The sequence below is a fragment of the Balaenoptera musculus genome, chromosome 7 (genome assembly GCF_009873245.2).
Source record: "Balaenoptera musculus isolate JJ_BM4_2016_0621 chromosome 7, mBalMus1.pri.v3, whole genome shotgun sequence".
Taxonomy (NCBI): Eukaryota; Metazoa; Chordata; class Mammalia; order Artiodactyla; family Balaenopteridae; genus Balaenoptera; species Balaenoptera musculus.
Window position 1 is genome coordinate 5562017 of NC_045791.1, and position 21389 is coordinate 5583405.

Consider the following 21389-nt stretch of genomic DNA (forward strand, 5'->3'; position numbering starts at 1 on the left):
AACCCGAAAGTGCTCGGCTCCCGAGAGGGTCCGGCCTGGTGTGCAGCTCCCGACGCAGCGCGCCGGGCGCAAACCCGACAGGGTCGCTTCAGTTCCGCCCACCTGATCCTCCCACGATGCTCAGGCTTTGCGGGCTGTGGCCTCTGTGGGGACATCAAGAACAGTCAGGAAAACCCTCGGCCCAGCCTGCAGCCCCTTCGGCCCGCTGCAGTCGGCCTCCATTACCTTTTCCCGCGCCGCACCGCCCTCGGGAAAATGAAACCTTGTGCCGTCAGCTGAGGCAAAAGGGTATGAGCTTTTTACTAGGCAAAGAGAAAATGCAGAACCGACTCTACATAGCAAAGGGGTGTGTTGCCCCGGCCCGGTCGCCCGGACGCCCCGCCCAGGCCCGCCCTCTCGGCACCGGGGACTACATTTCCCAGAGGCCTCAGCGGCCCCGAGGGGCAGGCCCGTCCGCTCTCCGCTCACACTGAGCGGTGACTGGCTTCCCCGGAGGGGGGCGGGGCCTACCCCAGCCAATGGGTGAGAGGCTCGTTACGGCGGCGGAAGCAGCGGCGCTGGGCTGAGGGGTGGGGGGCAGAGTGCTAGCGCCTCGGCGGCGGCGGCGGCGGGTCCGGGAGCCCGAGGACGCCGGCCCCACAGGCGGAGAGCGCACGAGAGCGAGCTCGAGGCGGCGCGGCGGCCACTCGGCGCAGCACTCAGGTAATGGCGGGACGGGCGCCTGGGAGCGGAGGGGAGGAGAGGGGAGGAGACGAGGGGGCGGGGCGGCCGAGCCGGGCTGCAGCGTCCTTCCCGCTGCGCGTCCCCGGGGAAGGGCAGCGGTCCCTCGTCTCCTGCTGCGCAAACCTGGGCTCTTTCCCGAGCTGAGCACGGAGGTTGGGCCGGCGGCAGAGGCCGGGTGTCCTGTGGCAAGGAAGGGAGAGGCGTCGGGAGGGCTGGGCTGATTCGGGCGTGGGGGCGTGGCGGGCGTGGGCCTTGGCGGGGAAGCTGAGAGGCCGGGGGAGCGCGGGCGGGCGGGCGGCCCAGGGAGTTTGGCTCCTGGAGCAGTTTAAAGTGACTCTCCACATCCGGGCCCTGCGCCCGCCGCTTTCAGACCCTGACCGAGGCGGGGCCTCCGAGCTCCCCGCCCCTTTCGCCTGCGGAGCTTGTCTGCCTCTGCCATTGGCTCAGCCTCGAGAGGTTTGGGCTGCCCCGGCGAGGCTCGCGCCTGATTGGCTGGCAGTCGGCGGGAGGGTGGGGCGGGATCTCAGCGCGCAGGCAGCGCTGGATTGGTGCGGGTCCCGGACTGACGCGCCCGGCGTGGGGCCAATGGGCGGGCGGGGGAGGTAGGGGCAGGTTCGGGGGAAGAGGACTGGAGCGCAGCGGCAGCCGGGCGGCGGGGGTGAGCGGGGCCGGCGGGGCTGGACAGCGGCGGGCCCGAGGCGCGCTGCGGCATGAGTCGTCCCCGCGACCTCGGAGCCCAGCGCTGCCACCGAGATGGGTCCTCCGCGGCACCCCCAGCCCGGCGAGGTGGAATCGGGAGGGGCGGGCGGCGGGCGGCGGGCGGCGGCAGGTAAAGGGCACACTGGTCCCGGGGCTCCTCAGAACGCCTGCCCCCCTCCCCAGGGATGGAGTCTCAGAGACCCGGAGTGTCTGGAGACCTGTGTTCTCCGATCTCAGCGGGGGGCTTCAGGGTGGGGGCAGGATTGCGGGCGTATCGGGAATATCGGCTCCTGAGGGAAGAGTGGGGGTCGGTTTCAGGGAAAGTGGTGAAGATCTCGGTTCCCTTTGGCTCAGTGGGGCTCTGTGAAAGGGGCGGGGGAGAAATCCGTCAATGGAGGCCTGTGCAGAAAAGCGTTCGAGAATTCTTTTCGGATCAGGTCTTGATGGAAGGTTTCTGATCCCTTCTTAGGACAGGGCATCTGCCTCCGATTCCTCCTGTGACACACTGATGACAGTTCTGTTCACCTTGGTGTGAGGCTTAAGTCTTTCAAAGGCACATGCCATTTGTCATGAAACTTTACACAGAAGTATATATATTGTGTTAAGACCTGTCACGTGGATGTTATACACAATGTAGTGTCGACTTTTTCTTGTGGCAATCCACAGCTATTGGGGGGCGGTGTCATAATATCCCCCAGCAGCACATAAACGATTTTACCATTAATTGAACCTGTGTACATCAAAAACTTAAACAGCTTACACCATTTCTGCACTGTATGTTGAATACAAGTATCATTTTAGATAGATGATGCTACATTTGCTTTTCTAAGGGAAGATGTAGGTACTAAAAATGCTTTACTTTCTCCTTATTGATTCTAATATCAGAATCCAGTAATGACCATATGCCTATGCACTGCAGGTGGAAATGAGTTCTCAACAGTTTCCTCGGTTAGGAACCCCCTCCACCGGGCTAAGCCAGGCTCCTTCACAGATAGCCAACAGTGGTTCTGCAGGATTGATAAACCCAGCTGCAACAGGTGAGATGTGTGATATTTTTCTATATTGCTTCCTGCTTTAAAAATATTGCCAGTTTTCTAATTTAAAAATAAGCAAATTCTTTGTGGGATTTTAGTAAATACTAGATTATCAAATTTGAAAAAAGGATATATTACAGTCCTAATTTAAATAGGGCTTTCTTTCTTCCTGTTTTAACCACTTGATTCACATGTTCAGAGTGTACATGAAACTTATAGTGAAGCACGCCTACAGGAACTATTTTTTTTAATGTATTAATGTGTTCTTATTTAATTAAGGCCCAGAGGTGTAATAATAATGCCATGAGGGAATGCAAAGGTGTGTAAGGCATAGGTCTTGCCTTTCAGGAGCTTACTGTATAGGAAAAGAGATTTTAAAAAGATGTGTATACGCACATATACGCAATTTGGTTTTTAGTTGTATACTTTTTGAATGCTGAAGATCAGTGGCCTCAGCTGGTGATGGTTTTGCCCCCCAGGGAATATTTAGCGATGTCTCCATACACTTTTAGGTGTCACAAGTAGGGGGTGCTCTTGGCATCGGATATTTAGAGGCCAGGGATGCTGCTACGTACACGCCGTTTAGCAGGACAGCCCCCAGCCCCACAGCAGAGTACCTAGTCCAGTCAGCAGTGCTGAAGTTGAGTTACTCCTTCAAGTAATTCTGTATTCTGTGTATCAAGTGGAAAGGTGGCGTTGCCAAGTGAAGTAAGGTACTCGTTTTTTTATTCCTTTCTTTACTGCCTGATTTCTATGTTCCTCATTATGGTAAATGGTACTACCATCTACTTATTGCTCAAACCAGAAACTCAGGCATGGTGTTTAATTGTTCTGTCTTTGTCTCTCACCTGTGAGCTGTGGCCTCCTTCCTATTGCTTCGCCTCCTTCCTGCCAACCTAGTTTTTGTTACAAATTTATTTTAGTTCTCTTTAGACTTGAAGTAACTTTAAGCTACTTTATTCCTCCTGCTTAATAGTAGCTGCTCGTATTTTCTGAACAGATGATAAGTTCTCAATCTTCTTGACCTTGGGACTTTACACAGTCCAGTTTTGTTTTGTTTGCCACAGTCTTTCTTCTTCCTTTGCACACTTATTTATCTGGCTAACTCTTTGTTCTTCTTTGAAGTTTCCTCTCAGATGTCACTTTCTCTGGGAAGTCTTTACTGACTCCCATCATCCACTGCAACTCAAGGTCGGGCCTCCTCCTAGAATGAAGGCCAGGACTTTTCTGTCCATGCTCCTTTGTATGTGCTATCCTTGCTACAGGGTAGAGGTCAACAAATTCTTATAGAGCCACTTCAAGTTCCTGACCCCTTAACAAAGATTTTTGACAGTGTTTTATCTTTTGTATGAATTCACCGTGGAATTTTTTTTTTTTTTTTTGGCCAAGCTGCATGGCTTGCGGGATCTTAGTTCCCCGACCAGGGATTGAACCCAGGACACAGCAGTGAAAGCGCCAAGTCCTAACCACTGGAGTGCCAGGGAATCCTCACAACAGAATAATTTAAAGGAGCATAGCTAAAGAGAATATTTTTGAACATCTATTTGCAAGAATTATACTGCTCATTAAACAGGGTATCAATTAGCAATAATTGCCCTCAGACTTTGTTGAGAAGGAAATCATTGACTTAGACCAAAATTGTCTATAATTTTACTTCTGAAATGTGTATGTTGTTTCCTTCAGTTGCTCTAAAAAGAAAATAAAAGTTTTCCTTAAGTAGTTAGATGTCTTTCTATATTTCCTGTTGCTCTTACTGGAAGAAGTAATTTGGGATTCTACGCATGTCAGGATTTCAAGTACATGTTCACAGTACAGAAGTATAGATTACAACCAGTTCTCTTAACTACTGCTTCAAGGTTCTTTTCTGATAAAAATAAACAACTTCAAATACCTAGAAGGAAATGATACATAGTTGCAAAAAGAGCTTAGTGGAAAATGGTCAGTGCCTTATATCTTAAATGAAAATGTCAAAAATCAAAGTCTTCCTGGACAGATAGGTTTGGGGGAAAGTTATGAAATTGTCCAGTTCCTTTAAACTTTTAATTAGGGGAAAATCTGGGCAGTGGGGAAGGTTAACAATCAGTTGATAATGGAAAGACAGAAGTAAAACTCTTTATTCACAAGCATCACGTATACAGAAAATACTAAATGTTTTTTAAAAGCTGTTAGAACTAATAAGTGAAATTACTAAAGGTTGCAGGATAAAAGTTCAGTGTACAGAAATCAATTATATTTCTAAATACTAGTAATGAATAGTGAAATTTTAAAAATGTCATTTACAGTAGCATTAAAAAAAAAACCCCACAAAATACTTAGGAGTAAGTTAACAAAATATGTGTATGACCTGGGATTAGAAAACTATGTAAAACATTGCTGAGAGAAGTTAAAGACCTAGATAAATGAAAAGATCTTTCACGTTCATGGATTGGAAAACTCAGTATTTTCCTTTACCCAAAGGGATCTGTAGATTCAAATGAATCTTAATCAAATTCACATCAGGTACTTTTCTAAAAATTGAATCTAAAATTGAATCTAAAATTTATGTGAAAACCAAAGGACCTAGAATAGCCAAAGCAATTTAGACAAAAAAGAAGAAGAAAGTTAGGGGACTCCACTGCCTTACTTCAAGACTTGGTATAAAGCTGCACTAATCAAGACAATGTGGTAAATAAATCACTGGATCATTGGTACAAACTAGAGGATCCAGAAATAGACCCACACATAATGGTCAATTGATTTTTGATAAAAGTACATAGATAATTCAATAGGGGAATGATAGTCTTTTTAACAAAATAGTGCCAGAACACCAGAATATCCATATGAAAAAAATAAACCTTGACCTTTACTTCCACTATGCACATAAATTAACTTGAAATGTATAATTATGGACCTAAATATAAAACTTAAAATTTCTAAAAGAAAATATAGGAGAAACTGGGCTTCCCTGGTGGCGCAGTGGTTGAGAATCTGCCTGCCAATGCAGGGGACACGGGTTCGGGCCCTGGTCTGGGAAGATCCCACATGCCGCGGAGCAGCTGGGCCCGTGAGCCACAATTACTGAGCCTGTGCGTCTGGAGCCTGTGCTCCACAGCAAGAGAGGCCGCGATAGTGAGAGGCCCACGCACTGCGATGAAGAGTGGTCCCCACTTGCCACAACTAGAGAAAGCCCTCGCACAGAAGCGAAGACCCAACACAGCCATAAATAAATAAATAATTTTTTAAAAAAAAGAAAATATAGGAGAAACTGTTTGTTACCTTAGAGTAAGTAAAAATTGCTTAGGGCACAAAAAACACTGATTAAAAGGAAGCAACTAATACACTGTACTTCATCAACATTAAAAATGACTGCTCTGCAAAAGACACTGTTAGTAAAATAAAAAGGCAAGCCACCAAATGGGAGAAGACATTTGTGATAAATGTGTCAGCAAAGGACTTACATCTGGAATACATAAAAAACTTGTAACTCAATAGCAAAAAAGGCAAACAACTTGTTTTTTTGTTGTTAGTTTGTTTGTTTTTAAGGGGCGAAATATGTGAATAGACACTTTACCAAAGATGCTATATAAAGGCCAGATAAACACAAAAGATATTCAACTGTATTACTCCTCAGGACAATGCAAATTAAAACCACAGTGAGGAACTACTATACACCCACTAGAATGACTAAAACAAAAAGACTGACAATACCGAGTTTTGACGTGTTTGTCGAGCAAGCAGAACCCATGCATTGGTGGGAATGCAAAGTAATCTAGCCACTTTGGTAAGCAGTTTGGCACAGTATGTTAAAACATTTAACGTAAGCTTACCGCACAACCCAGCTGTCTCGTTCCTAGGTATTTACCCAAGATAAATGAAAATGTGTGTCATACATACAGTGACTTCTCCTTCAGTGTTCATAGAAGCATTATTCATAATAGCCAAACCCTGGAAAGAACCCAGATTTTACCAACTGGTGACTGCATAAGCAAAGTTTGGTTTAATCCATACAGTAGAATACTACTCAATGGTAAAAAGAAGCAAACTAGCATTATACACAGTAACGTGGATGAATGTCAAAAGCATTTTACTGAGAGAAAGAAGCCAGACCCAAAGGACCACATACTGTGTGGTTCTATTTCTATGAAATTCCAGAAAAGACAAAGCAGTGGTGGTAGAACCATCAGTAGATCAGTGGTTTCTAAGGAGTAGGGGTGGGAGGGAGGGAATTGACTGCAAAGGGGCATTGAGTGAACTTGTTAGAGTAAGGGAAATGTTCTATGTCATGATTGTGTTGTGATTACAGTACTGAATACATTTGTGAAAATTTAGTTTTATACAAAAAATTAGTAGACTTTATATGTAAATTTTACCTCAGTTAATAATAAAGCTGATTGATTAAAAAATGGATAAGATATGAACATATACTTCACAAAGGAAGATGTATATGAATGGCCTATGGTCACATAAAAAGAAGTTCAACATTACCAGTCAGCATGGAAATGTTAATTAAAACCACAATGAGATACCCAGTACACACCCACTAGAATATCTGTGTGTCAAGAATCCGTGAGGATGAGGAACAACTGGACCGCTAATGCACTGCCGGTGGGAACATGAGATAATACAACCACTTTGGAAAGTACTTTGGCAGTTTCATATAAAGTTTACCATTTGACCCAGCCATTCTGCTCCTAACTTGTTGGTGAGAATGTAAAAAAAAAAAAATCATTGAACTCTCTTTAGAATAGCCATTTTATTGTACGCAAATTATACCTCGATAAAGTGGTTTTAAAAATCAAAATTTTTAAAAAATCTGAATGACCTAGGAGAAGGGTCAATGTATAGCAGAATATAAAATATATTAATCTTTTCTCCCAGCACTTTTTTCCTCCAAGAGAAAATTTCTGATTTTTTTTCCTGAGGAGATCATTGAACAGGGACTCAGAGTACATATGGATATTTATTCTAGAGTTGTAGACAATAGCAAAAATTTGGAAATAACCTAAAAGCTCATCAATGATATAATGGTTTAAAAAGGTATAGTACATCTATTCAATAGAATTTCATTTAGCACTTTTGAAATAATGCGGTGTATATTCTATATTACTTAGCAATTCCACTCTTAGGTGGAATCCAATAGAAATGGTAATGTTCACCAAAAGACATACACATGAATATTACTAGCATTCCTATTCATAATAGTAAAAAAAACTGAAAACTAACTGGGAGTAAAATGGATAATTTGTAATTTATTCAAGCAATGGCATACTGTACTGAGAATGAAAGAGCTACGGCTACATGCAATAACACGCACAGATCTCATACCTGTAAGTGAGAGAGACAAGAACCGGGTACATTTGTTACGAGTGTGTTTATATAAGTTCAAAAACAGACAACAGTAGCCTATAGCTTTAGAGGTTAGCACAGTGAGTGTCACTGGGAGGGAGAGCGACTGGAATCAGGCTGAGCAGGGGCTTATGGGAACCAGTAGCGTTCTGCTTGTTGATCAGGGGCTGGTAACTCACGTGTTCTCCGTTTGTAAAAGCTCACTGAGCTATACACTTGTCTTTAGGAAGGTTATAGTTAAATAAAAAGTTAAGTAAATAAAAACCCACCTAAAATTACAGAGCTGAGAAGTGTCTGACATTTTACCAAAATAGTAACTTGGTGCCTTTAGGGGATAGACTTTGGGAGCAGCTTTACTTTCTTTATACTTTTCCAAGTAATTAAAATTTTTTACGTAAGTATAATCTTTATGTTCAGAAAAATAATGTCAGTGTTGTTTTGGGAAAATGATAGTGCAAATTAATATTTTCACAGACTCTCCTCTTTCATTACATGAGTTCCTTGATTTTTAATAAATTTTTTTTATCAGTGTGTTCTGAATTCACAGCATTTTAAAATTTATTTTTACTTTTATTTATTTTTGGCTGTGTTGGGTCTTCCTTGCTGCACGTGGACTTTGTCTAGTTGCGGTGAGCGGGGGCTGCTCTTCGTTGCGGTGCGCAGTCTTCTCATTGCGGTGGCTTCTCTTGTGGCAGAGCATGGGCCCTAGGCGCACGGGCTCTAGAGCGCAGGCTCAGTAGTTGTGGCTCACGGGCTTAGTTGCTCCGTGGCATGTGGGGTCTTCCCGGACCAGGGATCAAACCCATGTTCCCAGCGTTGGCAGGTGGATTCTTAACCACTGCGCCACCAGGGAAGTCCCAGTTCCTTGATTTTTTTAACTTAATTTTTAAATACGTTACATGTTGTCATGGCCCAAAATTCCAAAAGAAAAAGAGTATACACTGAAAAATATCTCTGCTTCCTGTCCCCCACTCATCCACTTTCTTTCCTTTCAGGCAACCAAGATGCTTTGCAGATATGTTATCCATATACAAATACAAATGTATTTGTATTTGTGTGTATTTTATTTACTTTTTTTCTGTTCTGTACCTTGGTATTTTCATATATTTTTTTCATAATATATATATATTATACATTTTCCCATAAGAGTACCTAAAAAGCTTTCTTGTTTTATTTTTATAGTTGCATGGTAGCCTATTGTGTGAGTATACCATAATTTATATAACCAGTCCCCTATTGATGGACATGTAGGTTTTTCGGTTCCTTTGCTAGTATAAAAATACTGAAACAAATAACTTGTACCTGAGTCATTTTATACACATGCTGTGTATCTATAGGGTACAGTCATGCAAGTGGAATTGTTAAGTCTCAAAGGGTGCATGCATTGTAATAATGATAGAGCTTTACTTGTTCACTCTGTAGGGATTTGGACTGAGAAATTGGTTACCTTTTTTTTTTTTTTGGGCTGCACCACACAGCATGCAGGACCTTAGTTCCCCGAACAGGGGTCAGACCCATGCCCCCTGCAGTGGAAGCATGGATTCTTAACCACTGGACCACCTGGGAAGTCCCCAAGTCACCTTTTTAATATTAGGTTTTTATAACTTTTTAAATATTTTAAATGAAATTGTCTTATATCTTATATTACAATTTCAAGTATTTTAGGTCATTCTAGATAGTTTTCAGGCCCTTTGTTCATAGGAGTAGGAAATTGCAATATTTAAAACAAGTCCCATGTTCCATAGGTGTGACTTTCCAGTTTGCTATCCATCAGGGGAATTTGGTGCCCAAATTTTCCTTGTTAAGAAAATCTCACAAGGAAATGGTCAGTTTATCAACCCTGAAACTTAACTGCAAGTGCCACTCTTATATGTGCTGTTCTGTTATTTGATATCGGAAGGGCATGACACGCTGTTTCACCCTTCATGTCTTCACTAGTCAACGATGAATCTAGTCGAGATGCTGAAGTCAGTGCCAGGGAGCACGTGGGTTCCAGCAGCTCCCTACAGCCCCGTGAAGAGAAGCAAGAGCCTGTCGTGGTAAGGCCCTATCCACAGGTGCAGATGTTGTCTACACACCATGCTGTTGCATCGGGCACACCTGTCACAGTGACAGCCCCACCAGCACATCTGACGCCAGCAGTGCCACTCTCATTTTCGGAGGGACTTATGAAGGTAATGGAGAGGTTTAAAATTTCACATTGAACGACAGCTAAAGACTGGCTAGTATTTCTGACAGTGCTCACAGAGTCTTAGGCTGTATCCTAGGATCATAGCTTTTTCTTTTTGACCTATCAGTTCAGCGCCTCTCTGTAACTCAGAGTGCCGCTGTTCTGCAGTGCCTAGTCTCGTGCCGCTGGGCAGTTGGCATCACAGGATCTTTTCTCGTACCCATTTTGACGTTGATTTTATTTCAAGTTATGGGCATGCTAGTGTAGCTTTTATCTTGGAGTGGCACTCTTCTCCAAGGTTTTGTTTTGATAGCTTGCTAATTTGGGTGTATCAGAATATCGCCTTGTGTATTAACCATATGGATATGTGTCAGTTACTGGGAGTTTTGTTTACTTCCACCCAAACTTGGGAGGCAGCACGGTATAGAAGAAAGAATGTGGGCTGTGAGCCATACAGATCTGGGCTTTATTCCCAGTTCTAGTTTTTACTGTCTGTGTGGCTTTAAGCAAGTGACTTAGCCTTGCTTTGTATGTTTCCACATCTGTAACATGGAAATGCTAGCACTTCAATGGAAAGGCTGTGATGCTAAGAGGTAAAATACATAAGGCTTCTGGCATCTTTCCTGGCACTCCCCAGGTTTGATTTGTGTACGTATATAGAATGAAATGCATCACTAGTAAAAAGCTGTTGATATGTTTCGTGTGGTTTTCTGTTTGCAGCCGCCCCCGAAGCCCACCATGCCTAGCCGTCCCATTGCTCCTGCTCCACCTTCTACCTTGTCACTTCCCCCCAAGGTTCCAGGGCAGGTTACCGTTACCATGGAGAGTAGCATCCCTCAAGCTTCAGCCATTCCTGTGGCAACAATCAGTGGACAACAGGTTTTTTTCCTCTTAATTTGCTGATTTTCAAACTGAGATGCCAAACTGTTGATCATTATTTATTGAATGCCAGCAGTACATTAGGCACTGGACTAAATAAAAAATTAACTGGTCACTGGTATCTGCAAGGGGACGAGAGTAGAGCGGACAGAGAAGGATGGCATCGGGAGTAGGACCAGTATGCACCGTGGTCTTGTCATTTAGCCCGTACGTAGTGAGTGTCTGCTGTGTACGAGGCACCACCTGCAGTGTGAGAAGCAGATCTAGATAAGGCAGCCCATGACCTTGAGGAGCACAGGAGTCCGGTCGTGCTGGGTTGCAGGTCCAGAACTCTCGTGGGCTGAGAGCAGCCTCGCAGCAGTAGTGCTTCTCTAAGCTTATTCTCTGAGGAGAGGGATGTGTACCTCTTGGGCGACTGGCAGGTTCCCTCAGCAGCCTGCCAGTTGTGAACATTTATTTTAAAGTCTCATGTTGTAACTTAATTTTTTTTTTTTTTTGAAATTGCAGTCCTCCTCCATAATATGTATTTGATTTATTTAAATATTTTAAATTACTTACCAATGAAAACTGAATCTCACAACTCACTCCCTTCAAGGTTTTAGGAAAAAAATGGTATTCCAAAAAGATGCACTGTGGTTTTTTTCCTTTTGTCATACTGCTGAGTCCTCCCAGAAGTGCTGGAATGTCCACCTGAGAAGCACTGGCACCAGGGTTGGGCAGGTGTGAGGAAGGGACACTTAGGGGTGAGCTGAAGAACTGACGGGGGAGTGCCCGTTGGATGCTGACTGAATTTACTTAGAAATCCTGGCTAGCATAAAGAATGCATGAGTGCAGTGGCGTGTAAAGGAAGTAGTGAGAATAAGAAAAAATAAGCTATAGGCCAAGACAAAGAAAACAAGGGTAAAAGACTAATATTGAAGATGAGAGTGTCTGAAAGTGGACAGTCAAATGTGTCATCAGTGACAGGAATCTAACACCTAGCTAGACTCAAGGCAGTTGACGGGTCCTCCCTGTCCTGTACCACATGCCTGCTGGCACAGGGCATCGTGCAGTGCGCTGTGAAAAGAAAACTAAATGTCCTTTCCCTTGGGGTGCTCACTATCTAAGAGGAACAACATGACCCACATTTGGAGGCAGCTGACTTCCTAGAAGCAATGGCTAAGCACCCGTGGCGAAGACCAGGCACTTGGAAATAACGTCGCATCCTGTTTCTTGCAGGGACATCCCAGTAACCTGCATCACATCATGACCACGAACGTACAGATGTCTATCATCCGCAGCAACGCACCTGGGCCCCCTCTTCACATTGGAGCTTCTCATTTACCTCGAGGTAAAGGCTGCATGTTTTCTTCAGACTATTGAAATGCAGTGACAGGTATATGTTTGGTAGAAGATACAGTAACACAAAGCATATCCAGAATGAGCTTTTTAAAGCTGCAGGACAGCAGAAATAAACTTAGATTAATGCACATTTTTAGTGTGGCCTAACGGGTGCTTATTATAGTTGTATTGCAACACATATGTGTATGTGTGTAAACTCAGAGCAATTCAAATTTTCTGTATGGTCTAAAAATTGTCCTTTATACTAAGGAACTCCTGAAAGCTGTGGTAGTGTAAATATGGGCTTCATTTTTAATAAATAAGTCACAAATGTTAATACTGAGTATTTCTGAAGTTTAGTGAAAATGCTTAGTCAAATCTTTTTATTCACATGGCAATAAGATGAATTTATTCTTCCAATTAAGTTCTGATAGGTTGTAAGGTATTCAGTTTAATGAGTTTTTTCAATTACTTGATCAGAAATTGTTACCTTCTATTGGAGAGGATAAAATTATTGTCGGCAAAATCAGGCGAACGGATACTCTCTCTCAATGTAACTTAGTGGTTCTCAGAGTGAGGTTCACAGACTGCAGGGGGATCTGTGTGAGGATGAAACTAAGACATGTGCCCTTTTGTCAGTGCTGATTTGGCACTGATGGTGCAAAGGCAGTGGTGGTTCAAGTGAACTCTCACTGGTGGTTAAACTGCTGCAGCCTTGGCTTGAATCAGGGTAATAGCAGCACCGTGCTGTGCTTCACTGCTACATACTTGCAGTTTTTAAAAAAAAAAAAAAAAAAAAGCCAGTTTCATTTAAGAACACCCTTGAAGAAGCAATACAGATTATCAGTCTTACGAAATCTCAGCCCTTGAGTGCACGTTCTCTTAATTTTCTATATGATGAAATGGGAAGTATACATAAAGCACTTAAGCTGAATACTGACATACTGAGCTTATAGGGAATATAATTGTAGCTATTTAAATCATGAGCCCGGAAGCCATACTAATAAAAAAAATACTGTTTTTCCAGGTGCAGCAGCTGCTGCTGTGATGTCCAGTTCTAAAGTAACGACGGTCCTGAGGCCGACCTCCCAGTTGCCAAATGCTGCTGCAGCTCAGCCGGCAGTGCAGCACATCATTCACCAACCAATCCAGGCACGCCAGGGTTGTGGGCAGCCAGCCGGCAAGCGTTAAGCGCCTACTCTGAGTTATTCACTGCTTGGCACTGTGCGAGTCCTTGAACCTCAAGCGACTTTGGATCTAGTTGCCAAGATGTAGAGAAGGCTGAATTATATACAGTGTCATGTGATCCGCTGTAGGAATTTAGGAGAGAGGTAGTAAGGGAAGGCTTTTGGTTGGGATGGGTGTGGCAGTGGGGATTCTGAGACGTGAAGGGCACGTGAAGGGGGGCAGCCCTCTGAACAAGGCAAGGAAGATAGTGGTGGTTGTACACAATGTGGAGTAAAGACTAGTTAGAACTAAGGGATTCTAGTTTGGATCGGGGTGTGTGAACCCCTAAACATTTTATGCACATATATATGCTTTTTGAGGAAGACGGTCCATGCCTTTCAACTTTTTTCAAAGAAATCTGTGGCCTCAGTACTACTGAAGTATATCGTGTTACTGCGTGATACCGTGTCTGTCTCTAAATTCGGGACTCTAAGATGAAGACTGTAAACTTGATTTTGTGCACAGCAGAGAGCTACTGCATCTTTGGAATATACTGATACATGGTCAAAGAAATCTCTTTGAAAGATTAATCTAGCTGAATTGCATACAGAAGGTAGAAGTTCAGTGCCTTTGGGGCCAGACTGGTAGCATGTATGAAATAGCTGGGTTTAAGGTACTACGGAAGAGTGCTGACTGGGACGCAGGGTAAGATATGTCTAGCCTGGAGCTTTCACATTAAACAAAATAAAAGACCTTGCTAGTAATAAAACACATTTGGAGAGTGATTAGGGCCCCAGGAGTATAATGGTAGGAAGGGTTGGAGAAAGAGGAGAACCAAGGTCAGGAGCTCAGTAGTGAGGAGGACAGCACAGCAGTCCTAGTGTGAGAGGACAGGCTGTGAGAGCAGCGCCAGGGGGACGAGGTCTGCAGGTGAGAAACAGATCAAGAATGGGCAGAGTTTGCTGAGTTAACCTGCACGTGGCAGGAGCAGGAAAGAAGGACTACTCAGAAGAGCTCAGATGACTGGAGAATCTGACAGTGGGCAAACGGGTGAAGCCCAGTGTGGAACTCGTTTGTCAGGTGAAGATTTTAACACACAGATGTAGGGGTAAGGGAAGTGTATCCATATGGAAACATCTAGAAAGCATCTGGGCACGCTGCACCTTCCGCTGGTAAAGAATGCTGTTACCACGTGTTTGCCTTTTTTGCCCTCAGATGGCGTGAGAGCCAGCATCCAGTTCTGAGTAGGCCCTCTGTGGGAAGCCCTAGGTTGTGTCGTCATGAAAAGTGTCTGCTCTAGGACCAGCGACAGCTCTGTGGGAACTAGAGCTGAAGGGCTAGATTCCAGTCTGTACTAATCGTAGGACAGAATTTTGAGTCTGGTCATATTCGAAAAGGAGGGGCTTGTGTGCTGTCCAACCAGAATTGGATTTTTTGGGATAATTCTGGCTCTTGGACTTCTAACAACCTATCTGGAAAGAGAACTCGGTAATGAGAATGGTGAGAATTTATTTTCGTTTGGACATAAACGCCCTTATTTCTAGGCCCAGTTTTCAAATTATACTTGCAGTGTTTTTGGCATACTATATTTTGCTTTTGTTTTCAATGAAATATGTTTTTCTCTTCTCTTGGTAGTCTCGTCCACCTGTGACCACCTCTAATACCATCCCGCCTGCTGTGGTAGCAACCGTGTCGGCCACCAGAGCTCAGTCTCCAGTCATTACCACAACAGCAGCCCATGCCGCTGATTCCGCACTTAGGTACGTTCGGGGCTTTGGAGATCAGCCATCCTGCCACCCCCGCCTTCTCTCTCCTTTTCTTCTCCTTCCTTCATTCGACTCAATAAGTATTTATTGAGCGCTTTTTTCTTTTTTTTAATGGGCTGTGTTGTGTTCTAGACACTGAGGGTAAAGCAGTGAACAAATGAAAAGAAATTCTTGCCCTCATAGAGTTTCTGTTTGTAGGAACTGTGGCTGGAGACATACAATAAAAGTATATATAGTTTTTTAGGTGGCAGAGAGTGCTTTGGGGAAAAATTAGGTAGGGCAAATGGGATTTGGAGTGACAGGGTAGGCAGTGCGGGGAGCTTACTGTGTCATATAAGGTGATCAGGAAGGGCTTCGTTGATAAGAATGCAGTTGAACAGAAAATGGAAAGATGTGAAATGAGCCATATGGCTGTCTGGGATAAGAGTGTTCTAGGCAGTGGGAACAGTAAGTGCAAAGGCCCTGAGACAGGAGTATGTTTACCACATAAAGGGGCAGCAAGAGGCTAATGGTAGGAGAGTGGCCAGAGATTATTTTAGGAGGTAGCAAGGTCCCCAGGTCATGCCGAGCCTTATGAACCACTCTGAGGATTTGGCCTGTGCTGGGGGGGCAATGGGAAGCTTTAGCAGAGTTTGGAACAGAGCAGCGCCATGATCTGAAGTAGCTGCATCAGCCTGGTTGCTGGAGAGAGTAGGCTGTGGGGAGGCAAAGTTGGAAGCAGGTTGTTGGGAAGAGTATGGCAGGAATCCAGGAGAGATGGTCGTTGGAGGTGGAAAGATGTGGTTAGATTCTGAATAGAACTTTGAAGATAGCGGAGGGGATTTCTGAGGAATCACGTACGGGGTTATTAGAGAATGGGAACAGTCGGGCTTATGCTAGGGCCGGTTGGCTGTGCAGCTGGGAGAGTGGAGTTGCCTAAACTTGGGATGGGGAAGAATGGGAGGAGTAGGTTTGGGGAGGAATTCCAGACTCTGGTTTGGGGCATGTTTAAGGTTGTGCTGACTTCTGAGCACCCAAGTGGAGATGTTGAGAAGGCTTAATATATGAGTCTGGAGTCCACAGAAGAGTTTGGGAGGAGGTGATTTAGGAAGGCAATGTAGATGGGGAGGAGGTTTATGAGAGAGAAGATGGCTCCCAGTTTAGAGGGCTGTCGAGGGAAGCAGCGTTCTCAGGGAGAACCAAGATTCATTAGGGCAGGAAGATAGTGGATATATTCACAGAAGAGGTTGAGGATACAGGAGATTTTGCTAAAGATGGATTGTGAGTCCAGAGGGTATAGTAGAAAGGTTGGGTGGTTGAGAAGTGAAGCCAGTACAGTTAAGAGATTTACAGAGCCATACAGGGAGAGAGTCTGGTCGATGAGGGATGGTCTCTGATGCTTCTTGCGAGTGACACAATCAGGGATGAAGACATCAAGGTATCTGTCCTCACGACCCCCAAGCGTATTGTGCTGGGGAAGCTGCGAAAGTTGGGGAAGGCAGTGGCGTGAGAGTCTTGCCGGGAGCATGCAGTGTTCCAGTGGTCTTTCTTGATGCTTGCCATCGATTATGCGGGTGCCGGGGAAAGAGCCTTCGGCAATATGAACAAGAAGTGATTCACTGGACAAAAGCAGGGGGATAGGGCATGGAGGACAGAGCTGTCGGGAACTAGAGACCCTCCGGAAGACTTGTCTACCAGTTGGAAGCAGTCTGAGATGCCTCCTTGGTTTCCTCCTTGCTTGACCAAGTAAATGAAAAAGAAACAAGGGGAAGAAAGCAGATTTATTTATTTATTTTTGGCTGCATTGGGTCGTTGCTGCACGCGGGCTTTCTCTAGTTGCAACGAGTCGGGGCTACTCTTCGTTGCGCTGTGCGGGCTTCTCGTTGCGGTGGCTTCTCGTTGCAGAGCACAGGCTCTAGGCACATGGGCTCAGTAGTTGTGGCTCACGGGCTCTAGAGCGCAGGCTCCGTAGTTGTGGCTCATGGACCCAGTTGCTCCGCGGCATGTGGGATCTTCCCGGACCAGGGATCGAACCCGTGTCCCCTGCATTGGCAGGCGGATTCTTAACCACTGCGCCACCAGGGAAGCCCCGAAAGCAGATTTTAAAGAGAAGGTTAAGTTTTGTGATACTGAGTGTGTCTGTGGCAACAGGTAGTTGAAGAGATGTCTGTGCTTGAGAAGTCATTAACGCGGGCTACAGTTAACGCTCTAGGTATCTGAGTCTACCCAGCAGGAATAAATACAATGAGAAGAGGGCCCAGAACAGAGCTCTGAAGAAAATAACACTTAAGTGCAGAGTAGTGCCTAGGACTTAACTTTAACCACTAGCTCTGTCACTTACTAGCTGTGTGCCATTAGGCAAGTGTTTTTAACTTCCCTGATCCTTAGTTCCCTCTTCAATAAAATGAAGACACTTTACTTCTCGGTAATTGAAAATATTGCCGGAGGTACAAAGAGGCACAACAGCCCAACATAAAATAGACTGTGTTATTCATGTTAACTTTATAGTACCTTCAAAAAATTAATATATTCAGATGGTATGATGAAATTCAAAAGGTATAAATGTGTTTACAGTGAAAACGAGGGTTATTTTTTTTTTTAAACCATGTTGTTGAATTATCTTTTCCAGTTTATTGTTTTTACTAAAAAATGGATATTGGATTTTGTCAGATATATTTTTAGCATATAACTGTATTTTCACTCCTGTGACAAATATTATTGTGTGCCTCGTCTGTGCCAGTCACTGCTCTAGGCACTGGAAATACACTAGGGAATTAAACAGGCAAAACCCTAATGATCAGATGATTTTCCTACTTAAATTATCTATAACTGTGACAAATTCCTAATGTCTGACTTCCTAGCTAATGGATGTACTGACGGGCATTTTGGCATATGTTGCATGTTTGTGATGGTGTGCCTTCAAGGTGTATTCCTGGAAGTGGGAGTGCTAGGTGAAAGAGTAAAGAGTAAATGTCTCAATTTCCTCACCTAGAAAATGGCAGTAATGTTACCTCCCTTGATATGGAAGTTAATATATAAATATTAATATGTAAATATGTATATATTAATATTAATATATAAAGTACTTAATACATGCCTGACATGTAATGGTCATTAACACTTGTTATGTATTAACACTTGTTATTTTTCATTAGAGTAAATGAAAATCAAAGACTAGTATAGTCTATGCTTTCAGAAACACTTAACATATCTAAATACTTAATAGAAAATGCTCTTCTGGGGGTATATTTTTGTATGAGCTGGACCTCTTAAAATATGAGCACGTTTAAGTTTGAATTTAGGAGATCCTTTCCGGGTGATTCTGTTGGCATTCTTCTTTGTTACAGGTATCTTCAGAATTGTTCCCATAATTAGATTCCTCCATCCTAAAATTTGTGATTATTTTAATTATGTATTCACGTATCTCTCTGAATGCATTTCATTGTAAATGCTGGGAATGGGCAGCTTTCACTGTACTCTGGTGACCTAAGTCATCAACTATTAAAAATCCAATCTTCAATAGTAGGCTTTCTCCTCAGTAAGTTCCACCAAGTGTCATAGTTGCACCTAGGATCAGGTCTGATCTTAAAGCATTTTGAGAGAGGATCCCTGTGATGAAACCATTGGTTAGTTTGGATATGTGAGGTCCCAATCACATTTCACTCTTACGGCTCAACTTTTCATGTTTTCTTCTTCCTGATTTATAATCACATGGTTCCAAAATACAAAAACATAAAAAGGTATTCAGTAGGGAGTATCACTCCCCTGTCGCACGTCTACCAAGTTCCTATGTTCCTTTCCCTTTGCCTTTGTAAAGTAACATGTTTATAGCTTTCGGGGTATCCTTCCAATGTTTTTTAAATACAGTCGAATTCACTGTAATTCATCTTAATTCACTGTTAAGATGCAATTCTTAACTTTTATCCTTTTTACCCCCAAAATTGTTTAATTCATAGATTCCTAAGCTGCCCTCTTATTGCAGCCAGCAGTGTGTCAGTCTCATGATTCGTATGTTCCTCTTTGGGTTTTTTTCATATAACAACGTATGTTGAAAGCTTTCCATTTCAGTACGTGGAGTTTCGTTGTTCTTTTAGCAGTAGTATGATGACCCATCGTGTAAATGGATTTGAGGTTGTTTTCTGTACTTTACTATCATAAATAATATTGCAGTGAATAACTTTATACTCTTGTCATTATGCATGTGTGCAAGAATATCTGTAGGATAAATTCCCAAAAGTGATCAGAGGGTATATGTGATTGTAATTTTGATACCTATGTCTTATTGCCTTCCATGGGGTTTGTACCAATTTATACTCCCTCCAGAATATTTAGAAGTGCCTGTTCCCTTACAGCTTGAACAACAGAGTACCCTGTCAGTTTTTTGGATTTTTGCCAATCTGATAGGTGAACGATGATATATCAGTGTCTTTTAAATTACATTTCTCTTCCTCTGATTAAGATTTAGTCTTTTCCCTTTGTTAAGGGGCCATCTGTGTTTTCGTTTTCGCAAACTTGACTATTCATATCCTTGGGCTGTTTTTTTTTTTGGCCTGTTTTTTTTTATTGGGCTGTTATTTTTCTCATGGATTTCTAGGAGCTCTTCGTATATTAAGATTACACTTTCACCTATGAGTCTTTTTTTTTTTTTTTTTTTTTTTTATATTTTATTTTTGGCTGTGTTGGGTCTTCATTTCTGTGCGAGGGCTTTCTCTAGTTGCGGCAAGTGGGGGCCACTCTTCATCGCGGTGCGCGGGCCTCTCACTGTCGCGGCCTCTCTTGTTGCGGAGCACAGGCTCCAGACGCGCAGGCTCAGTAGTTGTGGCTCACGGGCCTAGTTGCTCCGCGGCATGTGGGATCTTCCCAGACCAGGGCTCGAACCCGTGTCCCCTGCATTGGCAGGCAGATTCTCAACCGCAGCGCCACCAGGGAAGCTCCCTATGAGTCTTTTTACTTTGCTTGTAGTGTGTTTTACTGTGTTAGGAGGTTTGCTTATTGGTTTACAAAGTCAAATTTCTTGATTTTTTTATAGCTTTCGGATTTTGAGAGCTTTTAATTGTTAGGAAGCTCTCCCCCACTCCAAGGCTATTAAAGAATTCTATCTTTTCTTCATGTACTTCTTTATTTTCCATTAAACCTTTCATCATTTTCATATTTATCCTGGTGTACTGTGTGAAGTATGGGTCTAATTTTATTTTTTCCAAATGGCTATGTCATCTTCCTAGCATCATTTATTAAATAGCCCATTCTCTCCCCTCTGTTTGAGATGTCAACTTTGATACACTGTCAAGTTTTCTTACCATTTTTGCAATTTCAGTAGCATGCTTCCCGGTTAATTTGACATGCCGTCTATGTTGATATCCCTTTCAATTATGAGGCAGTCATAACTGTAACTTTATCTTCTGGTAAAGGATGATATAAAATTGGGGGAAGGAAGTCAGTGCTTCAAGGTCACAGGTTAAGCTTCCGTTAATCAAGGTTTTCTGTAATATTACCTCATAACAGTTAGAACCTTAGTTCATATCTTCAGCTTTGTTCACAGAGTGAAACGTGTTCGTTATAGTAATGTTTACTCGAGATGGTCAGAGAGTGTTGATTAATTATATCGAGGATACTCAGTATGACTAAGGGTTAATTTATTTGGTTCATGGTACATGTTGATACCTTTTAAAATGAGGCTTACGGCAGTTTCAGGAGAGAAACTCGATGGGCAGTTAACTTCATTGGTTCACCTGTGGACTTCACAGACCTGTGAAAAATAAAACTCTGACTGTGACCCAGCACCAGACAGTAAGTGGCCTTGACTGCCTGCATTGCGTCTGGAGACAAGTCCTAGATCGTAATGTCTTTTCTGTCTTCCCAGTCGGCCAGCTCTGTCTCTCCAGCATCCACCGTCTGCAGCGATTAGTATTCAGCGTCCTGCCCAGTCGCGGGATGTGACGACAAGAATCACACTGCCATCTCACCCTGCGCTAGGGACGCCAAAACAGCAGCTCCATACCATGGCTCAGGTAAAACCAGAGATGAAGAGCCATCTGTTTACTCTGTGGGTTAAAACCAGAACTGTGCAGAACTCGCTAAAAGCCTGGCAATATCGAAGGCAGTGATTGCGTCTAAGCGGGATTGGGTGGGAGATGTTCTTGTTTCTAACTGTGTTGTGGGGTGTCCCCCCCACAGAAAACGATCTTCAGCACTGGCACACCGGTGGCTGCAGCAACGGTAGCACCTATTTTGGCAACCAACACCATTCCTTCCGCAACCACGGCTGGTAAGTCGGCAGCCCTGCTCTTCCTGCCGGGGAAGAGGGAGGCGTAAGGCGTGGGTTCATGT

At 43.7% G+C, this 21389-nt stretch overlaps 1 protein-coding gene across 9 annotated transcripts in view; it reads left to right on the forward strand.

Moving 5' to 3' along the window:
- Positions 1–530: 530 nt before the first annotated feature.
- SAP130 (Sin3A associated protein 130) overlaps positions 531–21389 on the forward strand; it is a 72795-nt gene continuing 51936 nt past the window's right edge. For 2 of the 9 annotated variants that reach the window (XM_036857795.1, XM_036857800.1), the window contains exons 1-9: positions 532–702; positions 2342–2459; positions 9720–9955; positions 10672–10830; positions 12049–12160; positions 13178–13302; positions 14953–15077; positions 20923–21070; positions 21237–21327. In XM_036857795.1, coding sequence (XP_036713690.1) covers positions 2348–2459; positions 9720–9955; positions 10672–10830; positions 12049–12160; positions 13178–13302; positions 14953–15077; positions 20923–21070; positions 21237–21327 — 1108 coding nt within the window. In that variant the 5' untranslated portion in view covers positions 532–702; positions 2342–2347. Of the gene's footprint in view, positions 703–2307; positions 2460–9719; positions 9956–10671; positions 10831–12048; positions 12161–13177; positions 13303–14952; positions 15078–20922; positions 21071–21236; positions 21328–21389 lie in introns of all 9 variants that reach the window. The other 7 variants (XM_036857791.1, XM_036857794.1, XM_036857799.1 and 4 more) reach the window with 6 other exon arrangements.